Source organism: Callorhinus ursinus, unplaced genomic scaffold (assembly GCF_003265705.2).
Source record: "Callorhinus ursinus isolate GAN/ISIS: 27379988/994484 unplaced genomic scaffold, GSC_fseal_2.0 scaffold15, whole genome shotgun sequence".
Lineage (NCBI taxonomy): Eukaryota > Metazoa > Chordata > Mammalia > Carnivora > Otariidae > Callorhinus > Callorhinus ursinus.
The window spans coordinates 37,495,915-37,518,495 of NW_027397077.1; the positions used below are offsets into that span (position 1 = coordinate 37,495,915).

General features: G+C 38.7%; 1 protein-coding gene across 9 annotated transcripts in view; it reads left to right on the forward strand.

The window, feature by feature from the left end:
- GRM7 (glutamate metabotropic receptor 7) overlaps nucleotides 1-22,581 on the forward strand; it is a 914,710-nt gene that overhangs the window by 839,665 nt on the left and 52,464 nt on the right. For 8 of the 9 annotated variants that reach the window (XR_012380942.1, XR_012380943.1, XR_012380944.1 and 5 more), the window contains exon 9: nucleotides 18,680-18,926. The exons of the other annotated variant lie outside the window; for it this stretch is intronic. Coding sequence is in view for 5 of the 8 variants with exons in the window: in XM_073901587.1 (XP_073757688.1) it covers nucleotides 18,680-18,926 (247 nt within the window). In the remaining 3 variants the exon portion in view is untranslated. The remainder of the gene's footprint in view (nucleotides 1-18,679; nucleotides 18,927-22,581) is intronic. 9 annotated transcript variants of the gene reach the window in all.

Genomic DNA, 22,581 nt, shown 5'->3' on the forward strand with positions numbered 1-22,581 from the left:
ATCGGAGGGGGAGATGAACCATGAGAGACTATGGACTCTGAGAAACAAACTGAGGGTTCTAGAGGGGAGGGGGTTGGGGGATGGGTTAGCCTGGTGATGGGTATTAAAGAGGGCATGTACTGCATGGAGCACTGGGTGTTATATGCAAACAATGAATCATGGAACACTACATCAAAAACTAATGATGTTATGTTTGGTGATTAACATAATAATAAAATTTAAAAAAAAGGAAAACCCTTTAAAAAACAAATAGGCAAAAGATTTGAACAAACATGTCAGCAAAGAAATATGCTAATAGGAAATCACTCTATGAAATCTGCAAATATTAATGACTACTAGGAAATTGCAAATTAAATTGACCATGAGATTCTACTACACAGCTATTAGAATGGCTACAATTAAAGAAGACTGACCATATTAGGTGTTGGAGAGGATTTTGAGAACTGGATCTCTCATTCACTGCTGGCAAAAACATAACATTGTACTACATTTTAGAAAGTACTTTGGAAATTTTTTAAAAAGTTAATCATATACTTTACTTACTATATAAGGCACCCATTCCTCAGTTATATACCCAAAATAAAGCGGAAAATGTGTTCAAAGTTTTTGTAAAAGGTGAAAGATTTATGCGTTTTGAAGAGAAACCAGAGTATTCACACAAAGTTTTTGGTATGATGTTCCTAACAGCCTTATTTGTAATAGCCATAACTGGAAATAACCCAGTTGTCCACTTACAGATGAATGTTTAAATAACAGTGATGTAACCATACAGTGGAGTACTACTTAGCAATATAAAGGAATGAACTCTTGATACATTCAATAATTCGGTTGAATCTCAAAATAATTATGTTGAATTTAAAAAGCCTGACAGAGGTGTACACACTATATGATCCTATTTATATAAAACTATAAAATGAAAATTAATTTACAATGACAAAAAGCGAATCAGTGGTTGCTTCGGGATGGGGAGGAATGAAGGGGAAGGATCAAGGGGCGGGTGGAAACTTATGGAGCTGATGCCTGTGTTTACTACCTTGATTTTGGTAATGATTTCACTGGTTTTTGCATGTGTCAAAACATCAGATTTTACTCTTTAAATATGTGCAGTCTATTGTTTAAATCAATAAAGCTATTTAAAAAACAAAGGCAGAGAGACTGCTCTAATTTGTGAGAATCTGAAGAAACATAACCAAATGCAGTGCATTAACCTTGACTGAATTTTGTATTGGAGAAAAATCATAGGAGATTGTTTTAGGGATAAATGGGGGAACTTGACTTTGTTATCGTGTATTATGTGATACAGTGTAATTGTTAAATTTCTTAGGTGTGATAACCTTATTGTGGTTATGTAGTAAATGTTCATTTTCTTAGGTGATACATACAGAAGTAAGTGTTTGGCAGAAAGAGAAAGAGAAAACAATGGGTGGGATGTTAACAAGTGGTGGACTTCAATGAGAATTGTATTGCACAGATAGTCTTTGTCCTGTGTCAAAATTTCTGAAAATTTTGAAGTTTTTAAAATAAGATTTTGGGGACAATGTAGGTAGTGCATGTAATTACATGTATCTGGATGTGAAAAGTGAGAGAGGGAAAATTATCAGGTCATGGATACACAATAAAAGTGGAGGAACAAGTTCTGGGTCATGGGGATACATTTTCTCTGAGATCTGCTAGCTTCGCTTAGTGCATGCTATAAATGCAGTAAGTTGCTCGGTCAGACTTAGGTCTGTGCTGCAAAAGGGGCTATGGAACAAATTGTTTTGAGACAATTCTTGATTGTGATTGGAACTGAGATGCCCAGAAGAATTCTAACTGGTATGACAATTCTCAAGTTGAACTTCTTGGGAGCCCAAGTGCAGGTTTATCCCAGAGTATGCCTGGTATCGACAACCATAGGGAGAGGAAAAGAAATATTGGAATAAGGGAAAAATTGGGCCATGATGCAGAATCAACAAGGTCTCAGCTGATGCCTTTTGAGAAGCTCTGAAGCTGCCCTTCAGAACTGTCCCCTCCTGGGGCAAGGGAGATGAGCTTTTACACCCCAGCATCTCCCAGTGGTTGCAGCACAGAACCTTAGCCAATGGGAGCCTCTTCAGCCAGCATCTAGGGGAGTAAATCCCTCAGTCCTGAAGGGGAATCCTTTTGGGTAGTGTGGCATAACATCCACAACACCCTGCTTCTTGTGGTTCTTTTCAAAGTTCTTCATACTTTTTGTACAAGTCAGGCTTGACTAGTTGTTTATAATGCTTATAAAGTAACTGGCACATAATCATTCATCACTTTTATACATTGTGAGTATACAAATGATTTCCAAATTCTAACTTTGTTCAAATTATGGTTTAACTTTCCTCAGTTCATGGCATGGTATAGAGACTATGTTTTTGTTTTTTTAATGTAGTTAAAGAGGGTAGACACATGTTTCTGAGGTTCAGAGGTAAAAGATAACAATACACTGTCACAAACATGTTTACAAATGGCCTTGTCCAAATCTGTTAACTACTAAGTGGCAGAGCAGAAACTGGAATCCAGGTTTGCTGACACCTGAGTCCAATGACCTCATCCCTACACCATTAATAAACCTGGTAGCCCTAAGTCTTAACACAAAGAATATCACTTTTCTAACCGCAAGCACAAGATACCTTGTCCCAAAATATCTCCAGCGTATGTAAGACCCATAGTATAGCTTCATAGTGGAAGGAACAGGTGGGATAGTTCATTATTAGACACCATATATTCAGCTTACCTTTATACCTTACTTTGGAATTATTATTATTACTTAAAGATTTTATTTATGTATTTGACAGAGAGAGACACCATATATTCAGCCAGCCAAACATCCCAGAGTCCAGAGAGACGTATACATAGCCCATACCTTAAGGTTATAGCCGTATTTCCCAACCCAAGCACAGTCTCCTCTCTCCTAGTCAACTAATCCCGTCAACTTCTTTTTTTTTTTTAAAGATTTATTTATTTATTTGAGAGAGCGAGAATGAGAGAGAGAGAGAGTACATGAGAGGGGGGAAAGGTCAGAGGGAGAAGCAGACTTCCTGCTGAGCAGGGAGCCAGATGTGGGACTCGATCCCAGGACTCCGGGATCATGACCTGAGCCGAAGGCAGTCGCTTAACCAACTGAGCCACCCAGGCGCCCAATCCCGTCAACTTCTTGACAGGGGGGAGGTCTTTCCATTGGAGGTCACCCAGAAGACTGCCTCTTTCTTGTGGTCATTGGGGAATAAATCCCCTTGTGTCCCCTTCCAGATTCCTTGGCTCACTTTCACCAAGGTGTTACTTCTTGGTTCCTGTCCTCTGGTATGGGTATGGGTACTCCATGTTTCAGATCCTTGCCATGTGTCCCGAAAGGGATCACACCTTTCCCACTGCAGGGCTGGGTCTTCTTTTAGCATTATCTCTTTGTGTTATTACTCACAGAGCCCCTGCCCTTAGGGGAATCCCTAACTGCCCTTTATTTATTCCACCCTATGATATGCTAAACGGTTAGAAAGTGAAGGGAGGGAGAAGGAGTCCCGTCCTACCACTAAAGGAAAAAACAAAGACACTGGGACATTCAGTGTTTGCCTGAAAATCAAAGAATTCCAGTTTACCTTCCTCATAATTCCCTTCCTCTCCTCTATGCAGTTTCCTTGGTCTACACTAGACCTTCTCAAATCAGCCAATCACATAATAAACACATGTCAGCAGTATCATCAGAAACTGCAACCTGTTCCTGCTTCAGATAATATTTACATGTCATTTGCATATTACTTATTTTTCATCCTGTTTTTCTGCCTGCTCAAGCAAACCTTTTATCATTTGGGGCATCTCCCTGGGTGTAAGTGTCTGCACAGTTGGGGAAAAGACAGCAATGCTGCATCCTCTTGACAAGAAGCTGGATTTGGCAAGGAAATTGGACACAGTTTCAATCACATGCAGGGGATATTTACACATTATTCTTGGTAGGGAATATGGATTTAAATATAAAACACACACAAGTATGCAATCCGTGGTAAAGAATGGAAAGCTTCTGTCAGTTCCCTTTAGACATAGTTAGAGCTGTTTGTTTTTCTAAGCCTTAACAATTAAAACCTTGGGGAATAAAAAATTAAACAATTCTATGATCCATCCTTTTATTAAACAGACTTTTTAGTTGAATGTGAATATAGTAGAGTGAGCTTTAGAACCAAACGACCTCAACTTACATCTTAGCTTTGTTCCTCCTTACTGTGATACCCTATACATATGACCTCTTTGGAAACTCAGGATTTTGACTTAATATTCTCTGAGAATATTCACTCTAAGAACAAATATCTACCCAAAATATATCTATAGCTCCAAAACAGTTTTACTCATTTGGATGCTTATATTTGTACCTTACTTTGGAATTATTATTATTTTTTAAAGATTTTATTTATTTATTTGACAGAGAGAGACACAGCGAGAGAGGGAACACAAGCTGGGGGAGTGGGAGAGGGAGAAGCAGGTTTCCCGCGGAGCAGGGAGCCTGATGTGGGGCTCGATCCCAGGGTCCTGGGATCATGACCTGAGCCAAAGGCAGACACTTAACGACTAAGCCACACAGGCACCCCTGGAATTATTTTAACTGCTATCCTTCTTCATTAATTAAAAAAAATATATTTGTGAAATCCTTTTTTTGTGTGATAGGTGTATTCCTGCCATCATAAAGATTAAATTCTGTAGGAGATTAAGAGTTGGGATCAATGAATCCATGATTATGTTGATTATTACTGATTATAATACATACAATGAATAAAAAGAACAAACTGCAGTGAGAGAAAATCACGGAAGGAGAAAACTCAAGTTCGTGGAGCAGCAGGTAGTCATAGAAAGTTTGTCAGAGAAAAATGCATGGAAGTTGAACCTAAAAGGTGGGTTAAGAGTTATTTGGGTGAAGAATTCAGACAAAAAAAAAAAAATTCTGGGCAGGGAGAATGGTATGTGTTAAGTCCCTTTGCTGGACATAAGCTTGGAGCACTCAAGAATGCCAGTGTAGATTAATCATATTCAAGAGAGACTAGCTAATAAATTGGAATAAGCCAGGCCAGATACCATACCATAAGGCAGTGGAAAGTCTTTGAAAGATGTTTTACAGGAGACCATGTGAGCTGATTTGCAGTTTTTATAAAGATCATTCTGGTTAGTCTGTGCAGAGCAGCTTAAAGGGAGCTTAAAGAATGGGTGTAGTAAAACCAGTTGGGATGCTACTATAGCACCCCAGGAACAATGTAAAAGTGCATCATATCCTCATTGTCATCATCATCATTGCTAAATTTGAGAACTTACAAATGTTAGCTACTGTTCTCTGTACTTAGGTGTGTGGGGGAGTGCAGGGGGGAGAGAAGGGAAAAGATTTAAGAAATACCTTACAGATAATATTAGCTAACTGGCTAATGGCGTGAATATAAAGGGTACAATATGAGGGAAATGCAAGTATTCAAGATATAACCTTTAAAGTTCCAATTTGTGCAACCAGGTCAATGGGGGTAACGCTTTCTAAGATGAGGAAAATTAGTGCAGAGGCAGGATGCAGGGAAATCTCCATTTTCAATGTTATTTGGGATGTCTGTCTGATTGTGTCAGCAGCCCTAAAAAGATGGCAAAGGTGATGATCCCTACACTAAAGATAATAAACATCTAGTTGCATATAAATGAGAATAACCTTCTCTGATCCTTCTGCTGCAGGGTCCTCTGACATGTGGGCCTGAAATCTCTGTAGACATCATTGAATAAACTATGGAGAAGACCTTTCATGTCTTATCTTCCTTCCCATAAATAGCATATGGTGATTCCATAAGCCAAGAATGGATAGAGAATTTGCCTTTAAAATTATGTTTTAAGACTCATTCATCCATTTTTCTTAGAATTATAATCAAACTGTGGAATGGTTTCAAGACTCAGATGAGATAATAGACCTTTTAGAATTTTTTTCTTAAATTATTATACATGAACCTAGATATTTTTTGGGTGTAGAGAGACAGCAATCTCCTCACATGCTGGTTGCTTACCCTTTTATGGACCTCTTTTGTACTTTCTAAACAAGTAGATTTTTTTTTAAATGGGTGGTTTAGGAATTCCAAGTAAGAATAAATGCAAGGTAGAGGTTTGGAGAGGAAATTTTAACCATAAAAATAAATGAGGGTGAAGGACTGGCTTTGCATGGTCAACTGGATCAGGATCAGAGCTCACCGTTGTTGGGAGAGATGAAGCTGGTATAAATGCCTGGGTCCCAGCACTCCCAAAGGGGGCCCAGGATCTAACTAGGCTAATATGACCTCAAATCTCTTGGAGGAGCACCTGGGTGGCTCCATCGGTTGAGTGTCTGCCTTTGACCCAGGTCGGCTGAGGTCATGATCCAGGGGTCCTGGGATCAAGCTTAAATCCAGCTCCCTGCCCAGTGGGGGATCAGCTTCTCCCTCTCTCTCTGCTGCTCCCCCTGCTTGTGCTCTCTCTCTCTCTGTCAAATAAATAAATAAAATCCTTAAAAAAATTTAAAAAAAAATCTTTTGGAAAAATTTTTAGCCAGTCCACTCTTACTTAGGGAGGGAGACATTTTTAGGAGAGCTCAAAGTCACTGTAGGGTTTGAGTGAGTTGATCTGATTTAGGATAGTACTCTCCTGGGGTTTGCATAAAATGAGGTGGAATGTAAAAAAATGATCCCTTGGTTCCTCACTTCCTCTTCTTCCTCCCACCCAACCTATCCATGTCCCTTCATTTCTCCTTCCTAATATCATCTCTCACTTGTTCTTTTTTTTTCCTCTTCATTGCTTTTACGCTGTCTAAAGAAGGTGGATTCGTTAAGTTATCTTTAGTGATGCTTCTGAAAATTTCCAGGAAGGATCAGAATTGCAAAACCAAAATGTATATATGGCCTCAGTTAAGTCAAAGTCAGCAGCTTTTTGTCAAATAAAAACAAAAACAAAATGCACTCTTCATTGCATTGTCATAGCAACCATTTTTCCTTGTAAAGAGACAATTAGGTGCTAACCTGGGTGTTAGTGCAAGCTTTATTTTTTTTTCTTTTTCTTTAAAGATTTTATTTGACAGAGAGAGAGACACAGCGAGAGAAGGAACACAAGCAGGGGGTAGTGGGAGAGGGAGAAGCAGGCTTCCCGCTGAGCAGGGAGCCCGACTCAGGGCTCGATCCCAGGACCCTGGGATCATGACCTGAGCCCAAGGCAGATGCTTAACGACTGAGCCACCCAGGCACCCAGTGCAAGCTTTTTGAAAGAAAAAAGGGTCAGTGTTGTTGATTTTCATTGTCACTTCGGGCTCCAAAGGAGTCATTATTGGTAATTATTTTACTTACTTACTTATTTATTGATGAATACATGGGGGAGGGTTTAAGAAATGTAGGTGGCAACCCCCAGGACAATACAGTCCTATCCTCCCTTGGGCCAGTTTGGAAAGTACTTTTTACAGGCAGTGTAAGTCCATGAGAACGTCACATTTACTCCTTCCTGCCAGGTACGCTTTTGACTGCCCTGCAGAAGAAGGACAAGAATGGAGCCAAAGACTGCAAATGTACTGTCTACCTCCGTATCACTAAGACTTACTTCCCTAACAATATCAGTATCAATTAAGTCATTTGTATTGGCCCCCACACACACGACAGTACTAGATGGGGATATAATAGGAGATAAACAGACATGCTTCCTGGTAGGGGAGATAGATATTTATCATACACACACACACACACACACACACACACACACACACATATTTAAGTATGAATCTTATAATTGCTTTGAGGGTTTATAACAGGATGGTATTACCTGGTTTTGGTTAGAAAAGTCTTGGCTGAAGAAGTGATGCTTGCATAGAGATTTAAAGAATAAATAAAACAAGGTAGGTGGGGGTGGGGAAACTTTCCAGGAAGAGGGGAAAGCATATGCAAAGGCCCTGTGGCAGACTAGAGCATGCCATATTCAGGGATATGAAAGAGGCCAGGGGACAGGGAGATATGATGAGTTGTAAAATAAAGATGAATAAATGCCTTTGAATTTGGCTTTGATTTGTGAAATGAGTGAAGATCGTCTCATTCATCAAACATGTATTGAATTTGTTCCCTATGCCAGGCATGAGGGTACAAAGATAAACATGGTCCCTGCCTTTGATTTGCTCACTTCTAACTTTTCTCTTCCTCCCTGACTTCCACAAAATATTCTGGTTCTCTCCCTATTATATGAGATAATTTATCTCTATGTTTTATCTCCTCTATTTATTAGCTCTGAATGCCATGCCTGGGCCACAGGAGTGCCCCAGGCCCAGGAGTAGAGAAAGAAGTGAAGCCACCGAAATTGCTAGAGGAAAAAGTATTTGAAAAAATGGGAAGCAATTATGATTGTTCAAAGACAAAGAGCTTCAGGACATGGTTACATTATCCCGTGCTATACAGACATAAATTTTACCAGCACAGCACTTTGACAAGGGCTTTAGAGTTGAAGAAGTATGACCACTTACAAGTCATTTCTTTCTTGTCACAGCGGTGGTAGATGCCATTACTTACCTCATATTATAAGTAACAATATTCAAGCTTAGAAAGGCTAAGTGAGGTACTCAAGATCCGCCCCCCATTGTTAATAAGCAGCAGAGCCTATATCCAAATGCAGAATTCCTGACTGCAATTCCAGCGCACTGGTCATGCATTTTACTGCTCTTGGCTGCACAGTATCTATCTCCTGGACTGTATTCATTCCTTTGTTCAGCTGCTATGAATTAGGCATTTGCTATATCCCAGGACCTACAGACAGTAAATTGAAAGGTATGGTTCATGCTGTCACGGTCAGGGGGGGGCAGTCTAGTGACAAGGATACTTATGAAATAAATACTTGAATGAATAATCACAAATCGTGTTTAATGTAATGAAGGGGCATGGTGCGTTCTATAAGCAAGCAAGAGAAGGAGGTCACAATTTACATTTGAGAGTCAGAGAAGTAAGACTGAGACCTGAAAGGCAGGTAGGAGGTAGTCAGGTAAAGATAAGTGGGAATAGCATCTGAGGCAGATGGAATAGCATGTACAAAATCTTTGAGGTTGGACAGAGCATTACACATTTGAAGGACTTAGAGAAAATGAGGGAAGACAGAAGGGGTCCCTGCAGAGTTCCTTGGGCCTCGTTGGGATTTTATCTTTATTCCAAGTGTGATGGGAAATTGAGCAAATGCAGCAGGATAGCAGAAGCCCCCAAAAGTACTGTCCTCAGCATTGAGTTGTAAAAAGAAATGATACCTGGAAGAAAAAAAAAAAAAACTCTTATGTCTGACAAGAAGTCTAGGAAGGTTTAGAGGCCACACTCAGAGCAGGTGATGATGATGATGGAGGCCAGACTACAGGCTCAGAGACTGAGTGGGTAGGAAATAGCAGTTTTGAGATCCCTGACATAAGACCTTGCAAACAAGAGCAAATCAAAAGGGATCCTGTGAAGTCAGGATTAAAATCATGAACCACTCAGCCCCTACTCCTTAGCCAGGCTCCCTCCCTTTCACTACATTTCTCTTGGCAGGATAGATATTATTTTCCTGCTCAATCTCAGAGCCCTCACTGGAACAGTGAGGGCCGTAGACTGAGCACCTATTTGTTGACAATTTTCTGAGTAAAGTTTCATTGCAATTATTTGCTCCTTTGGGGCTTAAACCATGGGCTTAAACAGCTAAGGGCCTTAATGAGGAGTTCAGAGCCTAAGTTACCCCTGGATGGGCAATTCAGCTGGACTGGGTTCTAGCTGTTGAAGTGTTTTGCGCATCAGCCAGGAGCAGCACTTGGCACAATCACTAATGGGTGCCACAGCATGCTACCCAGCGTAGCAGCGGTTCGGGGCGGGGGAGCTGCATCCACCCACATGCACACCACCACACTGGGGGCAGTGCAAAAGCAGGGGAGTAAAGATGATGCATGGAAAACTATAAGTTAATGGAAGGGGAAATGAATTTCAAGGGCAGAAAGAAAGGTATCGCAGCTCAGCGGGAAGATGGGAAAGAGAGGGTCCAAAAGGATGAGAGGAAGATCAACAAAAATAACAGCCAGAACGAAAAAGAAAAAGGAGAAACCTGTATGATTATGATGATCAAAACTTGTCAAAGTTCAACAGAAAGCCATTGCCAATGGCTTTGAAAACTGAGAGAAGAATGCACTTTATTTTAGTAAGAGCCTAACTTTGTCTTCTTGTCAATGACACTCTGGAGTCCAGTTTCAATGAACACTTCACAAGTTCCAACTTAAAACACATTGTCTATGCCTAAGAAATGCAAAGATTATCTCTTTCTTTTAGCTATTAATTTGACATCAATTTTTTCATTTGATTTCTATCTCTTTATGTTCATTAGAACTATAAAGCTGACTTTAAAAGTTGGCGAGATTAGACAGCTTTGCGCTTACAGAAATGGAGTATTCCAAATGACAACTTTAGAAATAGAATACTTTGGGGGCAGCTGGGTCACTTGAACATCTGACTCTTGATTTTGGCTCAGGTCATGATCTCAGGGTCTTGAGATCGAGCCCCTCATTGGGCTCTGAGCTCAGTGGGGAGTCTGCTTGAGATGCTCCTCTCCCTCTTCCTATACTCCTCCCCGCCTCAGAATTTTTTTTTTTCAAGAAACAAGAATGCGTTAAGAAAGACAACTTTTTTTAAAATCCACTTGCTTTATTTGCCAAGTAATATAGAACATAATCGTCTTTTACCCAATATATTCCCTAGCAAGGTACAAACAAGTATTTCCATATTATGAGAAAGAATTTGAGGTTGCTTCCTACAAAAGGCTCTTAGGTGTACTCTTGATGAATGTGGTCAAAGGTTCAAAGGGAGCCAACGGAATCTGGCAGAAGTGTGTCTCTCCAGGCTGACTGGAAAAATGCTTTGGCTCTGTATGTTAAATCACTGCAAGGCAGTGACCTAACAGTTGTGGGGCTCTCAACCCAGCAGGAATGGTAAATATCCTTCTGGATAACACAACAGGGTGAACAGTGCCAGTATTGGCTATATATAAAGGAGCAAATCTGCCTTGTGGTTATAGGTGAAAAAATATCTTGAAATCAAAATTGAGGAGTCAGATGGCTGGTGGAGGAAAGAAATTCCTATGCCCAGCAAAATCAGAAGTGACTACCTGGAAGAACTGGCTATTGAGGTAGCCTAGAGCTCTTGAGGATGTCATCAGGAGCAAAACACTGAATTTCCCACGCATGTGGTCAGTTGTACTAATAGCATCTCACTGGAATTGACACAGCACCAGGCTTCTGCTCAGGAGAGCAAAGAACTGAGATGTAAATGATTTTAAGCATGACACATTCACTTATCTCGTACTCTAGAAACTGATTTACTTTCACCTAGAGTGCTTGTCTTATGTCCATCCAAATAAAGAATATAGTTGTGTGTAGATGTAATATCATGTCTGCCTAGAAATACTAAATGACAAAAACAAAACACAGTAAAACTAGGTCTTGTCCAATAGTCATCTGGTTGCCTTCATTATTTATAATTCTATTTCAGACACCTAGCCACAAAGTGTGGCCTATAGTATTTGGTATGTGTATCTCTTTATGTATGTCCCACTTCCCTTTCTCCATCCCTCCCTCCCTATTACCTAATCAAAGATAGGAGGTCTAAAGAGAATAGTATGAAAATTATCTACAGATGATGGGGGCCATCAACTGTAATAAATACAGTTGCATTTCCTGAGCACCCACCATATTCTAGGCACTGTGCACTCCTTTTCACACATGATACCCTTTAAACTACAAATGGTGAGAAGATCTCCACAGTAGTGGTAGAGTGAGGTGGGGTCATATATCAGAGACTCTGGTAACAAATTGCTAGGGTCTGAACTTTGAGTCTGTCACTTGCCAGAGATGAAGTAGTTTGTGCAGTGTCACCAACCAACAGTCTGAGGCCAACATGTGAAATCAGTTCTAATAACAAAGACCTTACTCTTTGCATTACACCATTCTTCTAGAAGATGCAACTCTACCCCGAAAAACAATTGTTTCTCCCCCATAATTATACTGAATCCTTCTATCATCATGCACTATTTGATAACTAAGCCAAGAATCCTCAGTATGTTTGACCCTCCAGATGACTGCAGAAGTCCCAATTGCAAATATCCTGCAAATTGCAGATATTTGATTTGAATGACATCAAATATATGTCATTATTTTTTTCTTCTCAAAAACATGGTTACTCTAATTAGGAAGCAAGGGGTGCAGGTGGTAAGGATGGTAAACACTGGTCTTAACTGCCAGGAACTTCCATTTAATTCAGTCATATGAATGTTCCAGGCATCTGTCAGGTAATAATGAACACTTCTTCTTTTCTGGGACTCCATCAGACACATTTTTCATTTTTATTACACAGACTTCGGGATGTCCTGAGGATTATAAAACTTCTCTCTTCCCACCTGAAGACTCCATTAAGGCCTTCTTGTCCCAATTCTCAACTGTCACATGGGAATGCACAGAACTTACTATTTCTCATAAAAGAGTCAATGGCAGATAAAATAGGGGTTTGATAATACTTTCAAACAAAAGAGAAGCAAACTTAATGAAATGCCTGTCCTCGAAAAGGCTGTGATTCAGATTTCATAAGAAAGATTGTCATTATGAAATGTACTAATATGAAGAAAAGTGGCATAGTGTTATAGCCAATTAATAAATCAGTGGTACTAATACACTTGACTGAATGGTTGCTACATGCCACAATGGTCAACCCATTTGGTCCCAACAACCTGCTAGGAGAGGTACTATTATTATCTCTACTCTAGAAATAAGGAAACAGAGGTACAAAATAATAACAAAAATAATAGTGATAATTCTAACAGACTATAAATAATAGCTTTTCCCAAAACAATGTTGAATGCCAAGGATGTTTATGGTACCTAATACCTGCTTCAAGTGTAAAACTTTTTATTCAACAAGAATTTAATAAGTGTACACTTTTTAGCAAACGTTGTGTTTATTATCCAGTCGGCTCTGCTCTAATGTGACATATGTGTTCTTAAAAATCACCATGCTATGCAAAATTGTGCAATAAAAACACAAGATTTATGGGAAAAATTGGGTTAGGGACATAACACTCAAAAACATCACTAGTGACATTTAAAAAAATATCTAATAAAAATGGTGGCATGGTTTTACACAAGTTAAATGGCTAGGCAGTGCATAAATGTTACAATAAATAAGGCATTTTACCTTAAGAAAAAGGAGGTAAAGTTTGCTCATGGAAGGAGGTGCCAGGAGTGTTGCTGCTTGTGACTTATAATAAAATTGTGCAAGGGGAACAAAGGCAGATGTTTGAGGTGTGTGTGTGTGTGTACACATTTTGTGTGTTGTTGCATAGCTTGGTACAGCTGGAGGTAGTTTACTGTGCTCATCTGGTGTTTCTTGGGGAGAAAAATCATACATGTGCAAACAAACTTTGTGTTGTACTCAAATTGTTCCCTAACACACCCATCTGCTAGGGATATATTTGCATTTTCAAAGCAAAGGTTAAAGCACAACTAACTGGCTATACTCTCCTGAGCAGACCAGGTTAAGTGCTCTTTGGAGCTGTACCTATGACAGGGGCCAACAGGGGAACTGCCCTGACTGGGGACATAGGGAAGGCTTTATGTAGAAGGGGCCACTGGATGAAGCATCAAATATAAACAAGGTGTCGAGGCACAAAAGGTCAGCAAAGGAGATGAGAAAAGGAAGGGGACATGGGGGCCAATATACATTGTGGGGAAAAAGGAGTTGGTGAGCAGTTGATGCATGAAGAATTAGTTCATTCTTGATTGCCTTCCTCCTGCCGCTAGAGTATGGCTTCCTGATGGAGGGAGAATGTCTATCATCTTCACAATGGTGTACTTAGTGTTTGGGCCAGTGCAGGCATTTGGTAGTATCTCAGGAAAATGGAGAACCAGTACATGGGTGAATGCACAAACAGTGGAAAAGTAAGTCTTTCATATAGCCTATCTAGAAAAGAGAACTAACAGTGAATTTACAGCATGGGTCATGAGTTAATAATCTCTTACATCAGTGGTTTGACACCATCAAATAGTCCTAGGACTCTTCTTCTAATATAGTATTTTTACAGATAAAGCTGGCAATTCATTAGTATAAATATATTGTTAGTTCATTGTATAGTATATACTTCTAAGGACAGCAGTAGTAATGATGAGAGTATTTTGATTAATTCAAAAATCTGAAATTGAGTTTTTCCTGATCCAGTTTTGTATCTGTCTCTGTGCCCTACAAATTTTTTCTTTACTTCTTTCTTTTTCTCATTATTCTTTGGACGGTATCTCAAATACTATGATGTTCAAAGTTTGAAGCCTGTCACTATTACAACTTTCAATAGCTTGCCTTGAAATCTCTCAAAATAAATTTACACAGAAGAATTGGCAAATTTCAGAGTTGCTCATGAACACTATCTGACCACTTTTCAAATTTCTTAGCATCTTAGCAATAAAAAGTTAGACAAAGAGAATTCAAGTAACTGTAGTGTTACACCATCTTACAAAACAATAATGGCATCTCGTAGTATGGATTAGCATTTTATCTGATAATGAACTTAGACCAAGATGAAAAAGATTCAGGTGGGCTTTGTCTGGCATTAAATTAAGCATATAGCTAACAGTATACTTGCTGGTATATTTCAGTCAGACCAGACATGTATAGGCTTGGTGTTTTAGACACTACAACCTAGTTAATCAATAAGACATATGTTAAAAAAAAAAGACATATGTAAAAAGACATTTATTTAAATAAGTGAAAATGGTTATGAGCCTTCATCTTGAGATTTGCACTCCAACAACCTAATCTAAATAAATATTAAGCGGAATATAAATAGTAGTTATAATAAAAAGTAGTTAAAATAATAAGTAGTTAACATTTCATGGGTACTTATTTCCTAGGCATTATGCTAAGCATTTTTCATATATTTATTAGATCTTCAAAACCACCATATGAGGTAGGAATCATTATTGTCTCCATTCTACAAATGAGGAAACTGACAGAATAATAGCCCAAAATTCCATGGATTAGACTTTAAAATAAACACTGTTCTAGAATATATGCAAAGCTCTTTGTTGGCTTGACTGTAAATTCCTTGCCTGAATGCTATTTGGTTATATAAGCGGAATTATATATGATGGGTGTTGGAAAAGCCACATTCAACCAAGGAGCAGAAACTAGATTCTGGAAATTCGTTTAGGGTGTTGATAAAATTAAAGCTTAATTATCAAAACACATGGAATTTCCAAGGCAATCTGCATCCTGAGTCATCGAGGATTGGCCAAGGTGGGAAGACTTAGCTCCCCTGGGGCTGATCCTCAGAGAGCCAGAATGGGATGAGGTTTAGTTGAATGCCAGCCCTGGGGAGAGGCTTGATCTCCGTAAAACCATGTGTCAGGGGCCTCTTGTTTTGATGAAAAGGACCAACAATGATCACCAATGCCTTGACCTTGCTAAAGAAATTATAAAGAAGATAAAATATTGTCAAATACCCAAGGTTAAATAAACAGGGTAATGTATTTTACAGTAAGCAGCAGGTAAAATAAGAATAGCCTCAAGACTAAAAATAAATAGGTTATAATTTGTTAAAAGAATGTACTAAAAGCTGATGTTAGAATAAACACAGTCAAAAGATGAGCCTCCCACCGAAGGCCAAAGAGACAGTGACTTGGGTCCTCTCCTGGGGCTTGGTGGGTTTGAATCTTTGTGGCCCAATGCCTCTGGAATCCCTGTAGACTAAAGCCTTCATATCTTTATACCTATATACTTATTCCAAAATACTTCTATAGTATTGCTGGGTCTGACCCTATGTACTTTACAAACACTGATTTAATTGTCAGCACAACATTATGAAGTAGGTACTGTTATTATCATCCCCATTTACAGATGCAAAAGCTGAGGCATAGACAGGCCAAATTCTTTGCCCTAGGTCAGAGAACTAGGAAATGGGAATTGAACCTCAGATGAGCTTCAGACCATTCATTCTTAAACACCATGCAGTATAAAGAGGAAATGTGGGAGTAGGAATTTGGTCAGTGGCGTTCATGTTGGTTTTCACATACTTCTGAAGTTCACCAGAGACTGTAAAAGTTTCAACACAAAATATTAAGTCTCAATGGGCTCTAATTTGAGAATAATGAAATCAAACACTCCATAAAATGAACATCATAGCTTTCAAGGTCTTAAATTGCTAAGTAGTCTTTGTTAAGAAAAAGTGTGTACATACACAGAGACACACACATACAGAAGCATATGTACATACGTCATTTATAGCTATGTTTTAAATAATAAACTATGGATGATTTCTTCAACTGTAAAATTTGCTCATGAACGGAGAAACAGAAACAAAACCATAGGTCAAATTATATCATTTTCTTTTTTGGACTGCTAAACCATGATTTGCAAAGTCTCATTAGTAGGATGACAGCAGGAATCATGAAGGAAGGAAGCAACATTGCCTAGGTCCTTAAAGCCTTATGACCATGGTAAGCCTTTCTTAAATGGTGTAGGTTAGCACAGTGGAAAGGAGTTCAAAGTCTGAAACTATTCCAACAGAAGATAAGCTTTTAAAATACAGTCTGATTCACAACCAAAGGATCATTAATTCAATATTGTTTTGTCTTTCTATTTTACATTCATTATGTATTATACAGTTAGCCGCTGGAGGCTCCTTAAAACCATTCAAAGACATGCACATTCAAATTAACGTTTGTTAGAAAACTGTATTCCTTCCACATGAGATGGCAAAGTCTCTTTTAATTTCTGCACCGGAGCCTCAGTTTGAAATACAATACAGAAGTATCCAGGCAGCCAATAGTTCTGATGAAATACTTGTATGTTTAGAGACTGTTTGAATCACAGGTAGGAAAAAGACACTTGTTATAGGAGCAAGTGAGCTCCTCCCTCATGTTTATTTAAGTGCCTCCTGTTTGTCAGTACTGCAGACACAACAACACACCACAGACATGCCTTCCTCGTACTCATGGCCTAGTCAGAGAGAGATGGTCAGATGATTGGGGCAAAAGGTATATATTTACAAGCAGAGACCAATGATATAATGAAAACAGTTCTCTGAGTGTATAAGTAAAGAAGCTGGCCTAGACTTGGGTCTGTAGGCAAGGGAAGCCTAGGATGGATGTTTTAAGAAGCAGAGGAAAATCATTCCATACAGAGGAAAACAAAAATAAAGAAATATTACATTTTTAAATGTATTAAATGTGGCTGAATGAACACAACATCTTCTAGACCTAAAGGAGTGTCCATATGGATAGTGACCTGGGAAGAAGGGTGGGGGAAAGTGGTGGCAAATTAGTCTGAAAAAGTTGGCAGGCGGGAAGACTATGTGGAGCCTTGTAGACTCCATTGAGGGATGGGGCTTTTATCCTCTGATCAAGGGGAAGACCTAGTTATGGAAGTTATGGAATACAATGGTTGAATAAATATATCTTCGGCTTTCCATTGACACAAAAGGCCATGGCACCTATTCATTTTTTTAATGTGATTGAAATTTTATGAATGAATGAATGAATGTGTTCATTTATTTATTGCTTTACTAGGGTATGATTAACAAAACTGTATATATTCAGGATCATACAACATGATCCTTTTTAAGGCATGCAGTGTGATGATTTAATATATGTATAATTGAGGAATCATTACCACATCAAATTAATTAACACATCCATCACATCACATTTAATCTAGCCTTTAGAAGTCATGCAAAAGGCAAACATATCTAAAAATATAGGGGTGGGGCTCCAGATCACAAAAAAGGGCACTTCATAAACACAGCTGGACCAAGGCAAGCTGTTTGTAGTTTTCTCTTTACTGATCTTACAAATCCCCACGCCCTTCCACCAACATCTCTTCAAGTTTATAACCAAGGCAGTGATTTAACACACTGCACAGTAAGTGACTGGTTGTTTACTGATTTTTCAGGGGAGCCAAAGGAGACAAGGACAGTTATGGAGACACCATCCACACCACAAATAACACAGTGTCGGGATGGTTTTGCACCCTATTAGCAATTTGTCAACATAAAGAGACTGGACAAGCCAACATCACTAGATCTTGGGCCCTTGCCATCAGTGTTTTGTAAATCAGAACTAAGCAAGAAGGGCTTAGTTTTCAGGGCAACTTAACTCACTACTTTGTAGGTATGATGAAGGGGAACAGTTTAAAAGATAATAATACAAAAGGGACATATATTAACATAACTTTCAAAGGTCCCAGAGTCTTTGTGTAGTGAGAAATTGTGTAGTATTAATCCTTTTGTGTATATATGGAAGATAAAAAAATAACCACCCTTACTCAAGATTACAAATTTCTGTGATTTTCACGTCTTCATATTCATCTGCCATTCTGACTGAAAGTACTTCAACTCTGATTACTACTATGAACTTCTGTGTAGGAGACTTCTCCAGGGCAACCATGCACACGGATTCACCCAAAGGCTTTCGATCAATTAATATAGGCAAAAACTCTCCAATAAATGTGCCAAGTTATACTGACTTCCTTTTTTCTTTTTTTCTTTTTCTTTTCTTTTTTTTTTTAATGAGAAGGCCCTGGAGATGGCTGTTTTCTCTCCTAGCCAAAGTCATTCTTGATGTCATGTGTTAAGTATTCAGACTTCCTTTGCAGTCATTTTATTTGTAATAGTGTCTTGTGTGTTGTGTCTCCTAGCTCTACATACAAACTACCACACTTACAATCTCCATGAACCTAAGTGCGTCAGTGGCTCTGGGGATGCTTTACATGCCGAAAGTGTACATCATCATTTTCCACCCTGAACTCAATGTCCAGAAGCGGAAGCGAAGCTTCAAGGCGGTAGTCACGGCAGCCACCATGTCATCGCGGCTGTCACACAAACCCAGTGACAGACCCAACGGTGAGGCAAAGACAGAACTCTGTGAAAACGTAGACCCAAACAGTAAGTAACTTTCCTTTCCTTTCAACTTCCCCTCCTTCATCAGGAAGCTCTAGGAACTGTGGTATGAGTTTGCCTTTCTTTGGAGAATTATGGTAGCCATTCTTGTCTTAACGGAGTGGGTTCCTGGGTGAATGCTAACCTTTGCTCTTAAGAGTTTGTCTTATTCTTGCCCCCATTTAACTTTTGCTCCCTGTGGGGAAAAAAGCTTTTAGAGGCTCTGCTTCTGAAGTGTGAAATCTCCCCCTTCCTTCTTGTTCATTGGTACCAAACCCTCCTAACAACAGAGACATACCTGTCGGGTTGTGACCCACCTTTCTTGCTCTCCTCATGTTAGGGGAACAACTTCCCAGTAGGGAAGCTTTAACACCTGACTGAACTGTAGCAGTGGGAATAAAACTGGAATATTTAATAACTTAGAAAGCAAAACTTCTTTTCACTGGAACATGAATGTAGAGAAGTTTATGATTCTTTACTAAGCAGCTTTCTAGAAACAAGAAAACACCTCTAAGTATACAGGCCGAGTACTACCATGGTTTTAACATCCCCACATGGGAAAAACATCTACCATGCCACTGTAGCACAGTTTCATTCCGTGAAACACAAAATATTAGGGAGGGGATTAAGGTCTGACATGCTACATTGCATATCTGCAACCCCTGGGTAGCCTCTAGTAACACCTGCAAATCACTCCAAAACGATGGACATACACGTACCGATTTGTAAGCAAACAAGACTGTTTAACTAGAGGCTAAACACAGAGAATTCCCCCTTGCCAATTTTACTAATGATATGGTGGTAAGAGTGCATTTTAGATTAAAAATACTACTTCCAGGATTTGTTTTCTAGGAATGAGTTGACCAGTTCCAAAGAGAATGTGGCAGATTCGAGCGTTCATAATACTTCCTGTTTTAAAAAGTAGAGGGGGATTCAGGTTGTTCATTAAATCCTTCAAGACATTTTTTCAGTTATGAACTGATTTTGTCATAGACAAAGGCTTCTTGCCACGCAGAAAGGAGTCCCTATTCTAAAGACTGAGGTAATCCTTTATACTCTGCAAGTAAGAGAGAGATCTTTGAAGACCAGGAGGCAAGAGAGTTTGTTCCTGACGAATACTGTGCAAAGATTCATGATCTTGGCTCCTCTCCATTTCTAAGCAGTTGGCTGAGTGAATATTGTGAAACTTGTTGAGAATATGTAGACAGGGTTACAAAGGCTTGTTAACAATATCGTGGGGTTCACTTGGACCTTTTAATAGAACGGATTCTGGGACAAAGCAAGAGGAAGGACGAAGACCACACCAAGAGAAAGGAAAAACAGATATAGCCTCTGTTCTTGTGTCTTCAGAGCAAATGGTCATTTGAGAGGAGGGAAAGTGGGTAGTGAATCCTGTGGTATTTGATGTGATGTTGGAAGAGGCTCCGGGTTGAGACAGACCTGGGTTCAAATCTCAACCACTCCACTTCCCAGATGTGTGGTTTGAGAATCACTGAGCTATTCTAAAGCTCAGCATCTTCATATTTAAAATGGAGCTACTAATATTTATGTCATAAGTGTGTCATAATATTATGCATCTAGAAAATAATATATTGTTGTCCTTTTATTCCTTAGAAGGCAGAAAAGTACATTTTAATGTGATTGGTTATGTGGATGTGATGGTACAGTTAAAGACTGTATGGCAGTAGATGCAACTGATGACCAAAAAGAAATATTTCCGTGAATATATATGCATAAGCATCTATTTTTATGCATACTTGTGTTGATAAATATACCTGCACATTTATACTTCTGTAGTGTTTTATTCTAGGACCCCTTGCCAGACTTGCATTTTATAAAACTTTTATCCCAGAGACATTCCATTAAGTGTTTTATATTTATATCTGAACACACACACACACACACACACACACACACACACACACACACACACAATTTAACTAGATATGCCCAAAAATCAATAAGAAGATATGGTCAAAAGTCTATTGAAAAAAAAATGACCATGTTAAAGTTTTGAATTTGGACAATTCAGTACTTAGCTACTTAAAAATAATTAGCTTTCAAATAACATTTCTACTATTATTAACATTTAATGATTAGGTTCTATTCTTGCTGAAGCTGTTTTGGATACAATAATGGTTGTAAAATGCTAATACTAACACTAATACTGACACACACTAGTACTAATAGTAACACTAATACTACTAGGAATTCTTGCATCAGCTACCCTTTGAAATAGGCATTATCCAAAATGCTTTGTGTGCAAGATCTCTTACCCCTCATGGTACCTCTGTAGGAGAATTGTTCTTTTTACCGAAGAAACCCAGGCTTAGTGAGATTAAGTGCCATTACCAAAGTCATACATCTAGTTAGCAGTGGAGGTTGGACTGAAACCCAGGTCTGACTCCCAAATCCATGCCTACTTCTCTTCGCTGCTCTGTTCCTAAGAATGTAAGTGTTATGTCATAATTCCAAAACAGAAATTACTCTTTTGGCTTCCTCAGCTGATGATTCAGGTTGCATATAAAGCATGTAATGATGTGTGTTGCAGACTCTTTAGTTAAATGTGCTGGGAAAAGTATTGTTGTTGTTGTGTTGTCTACAAAGATAGGAGTAACTTGAGCTCAAAGAAGGCTGCCCAGGTAGAGGCCTCATCGTAGTTACTCAAAAATTTATGTAACTTATTATCTATGCCAATCATGACAATTATTCCATTTGGAATTCATTTGGTGCCTTCCCATGAAAAAGTTTTGTTGGGTTTTGTTAATGATGTTTTGGTGTCTACACAGAGCAAAAATAAACATTTCAGGGGAAAAAAATGAAATCAAATAGTCCTTGTCTTATAAGCAGTCCAAAACAATTTAAAAATTGTTCTAGTTCTTTTGGTTTTGTGTAGACACTCCCTAAAATACCATAAGTAATTTGAATAGGTATTTGCCTAACCATAGGAGGAGATTCATGTACCTCCAAACATTGGTGTTTCTGATGACCCAGCTCCCAAAGGTCCCCCCCAAAAGAATCAAAAGTTTATCCACACAAAATCTGCCCAATAGAACCTTATAGTGGTAGAAATGTTCTAGTCACATGTGGCCAATCAGGACTTGAAATATGGCTACTTAACTGAGTAAAAATACTGTTTATTTTAAATAATTTAATTTAAATAGCCATCTGTGTGAGATACTATATCAGAAAGCTCATCTCTAGAAATTAATGTCTTAATAGGCAAGGATTTTATCTAGGACACATACTGGAAATGTCTCCCAAAGTTTTAGCAGTGATGTTGACCTGGGATAAAGTCAACTTAAAGGGATGAAACATTTGAGATGAGACAAAAATACAATCAATTAGTTATTTCAAATGGTCCAAAGGAGCCACTAATCTGGAAATAGTGGTATCATAGATAGTAATTTTATTCAGAAAACCAGTCCTGAGCAATGCAAAAATGTATATATGTAGGCAAAGAGCAGTAATGAAAAATTCAGTTCATGAAAATAAACAATAAGACCACCTCATGTGAGGAAATATTACTATATTCTACTTAATAACAAATATAGCTCAAATATTCTCAAATTCCTGAACTTTGGTAGCAGAGACAAAGGAATTATTTGCTGAAACTAAGCTGTTTGGTGAAAAAGAAACAAAAGCACACACCATGTACTTG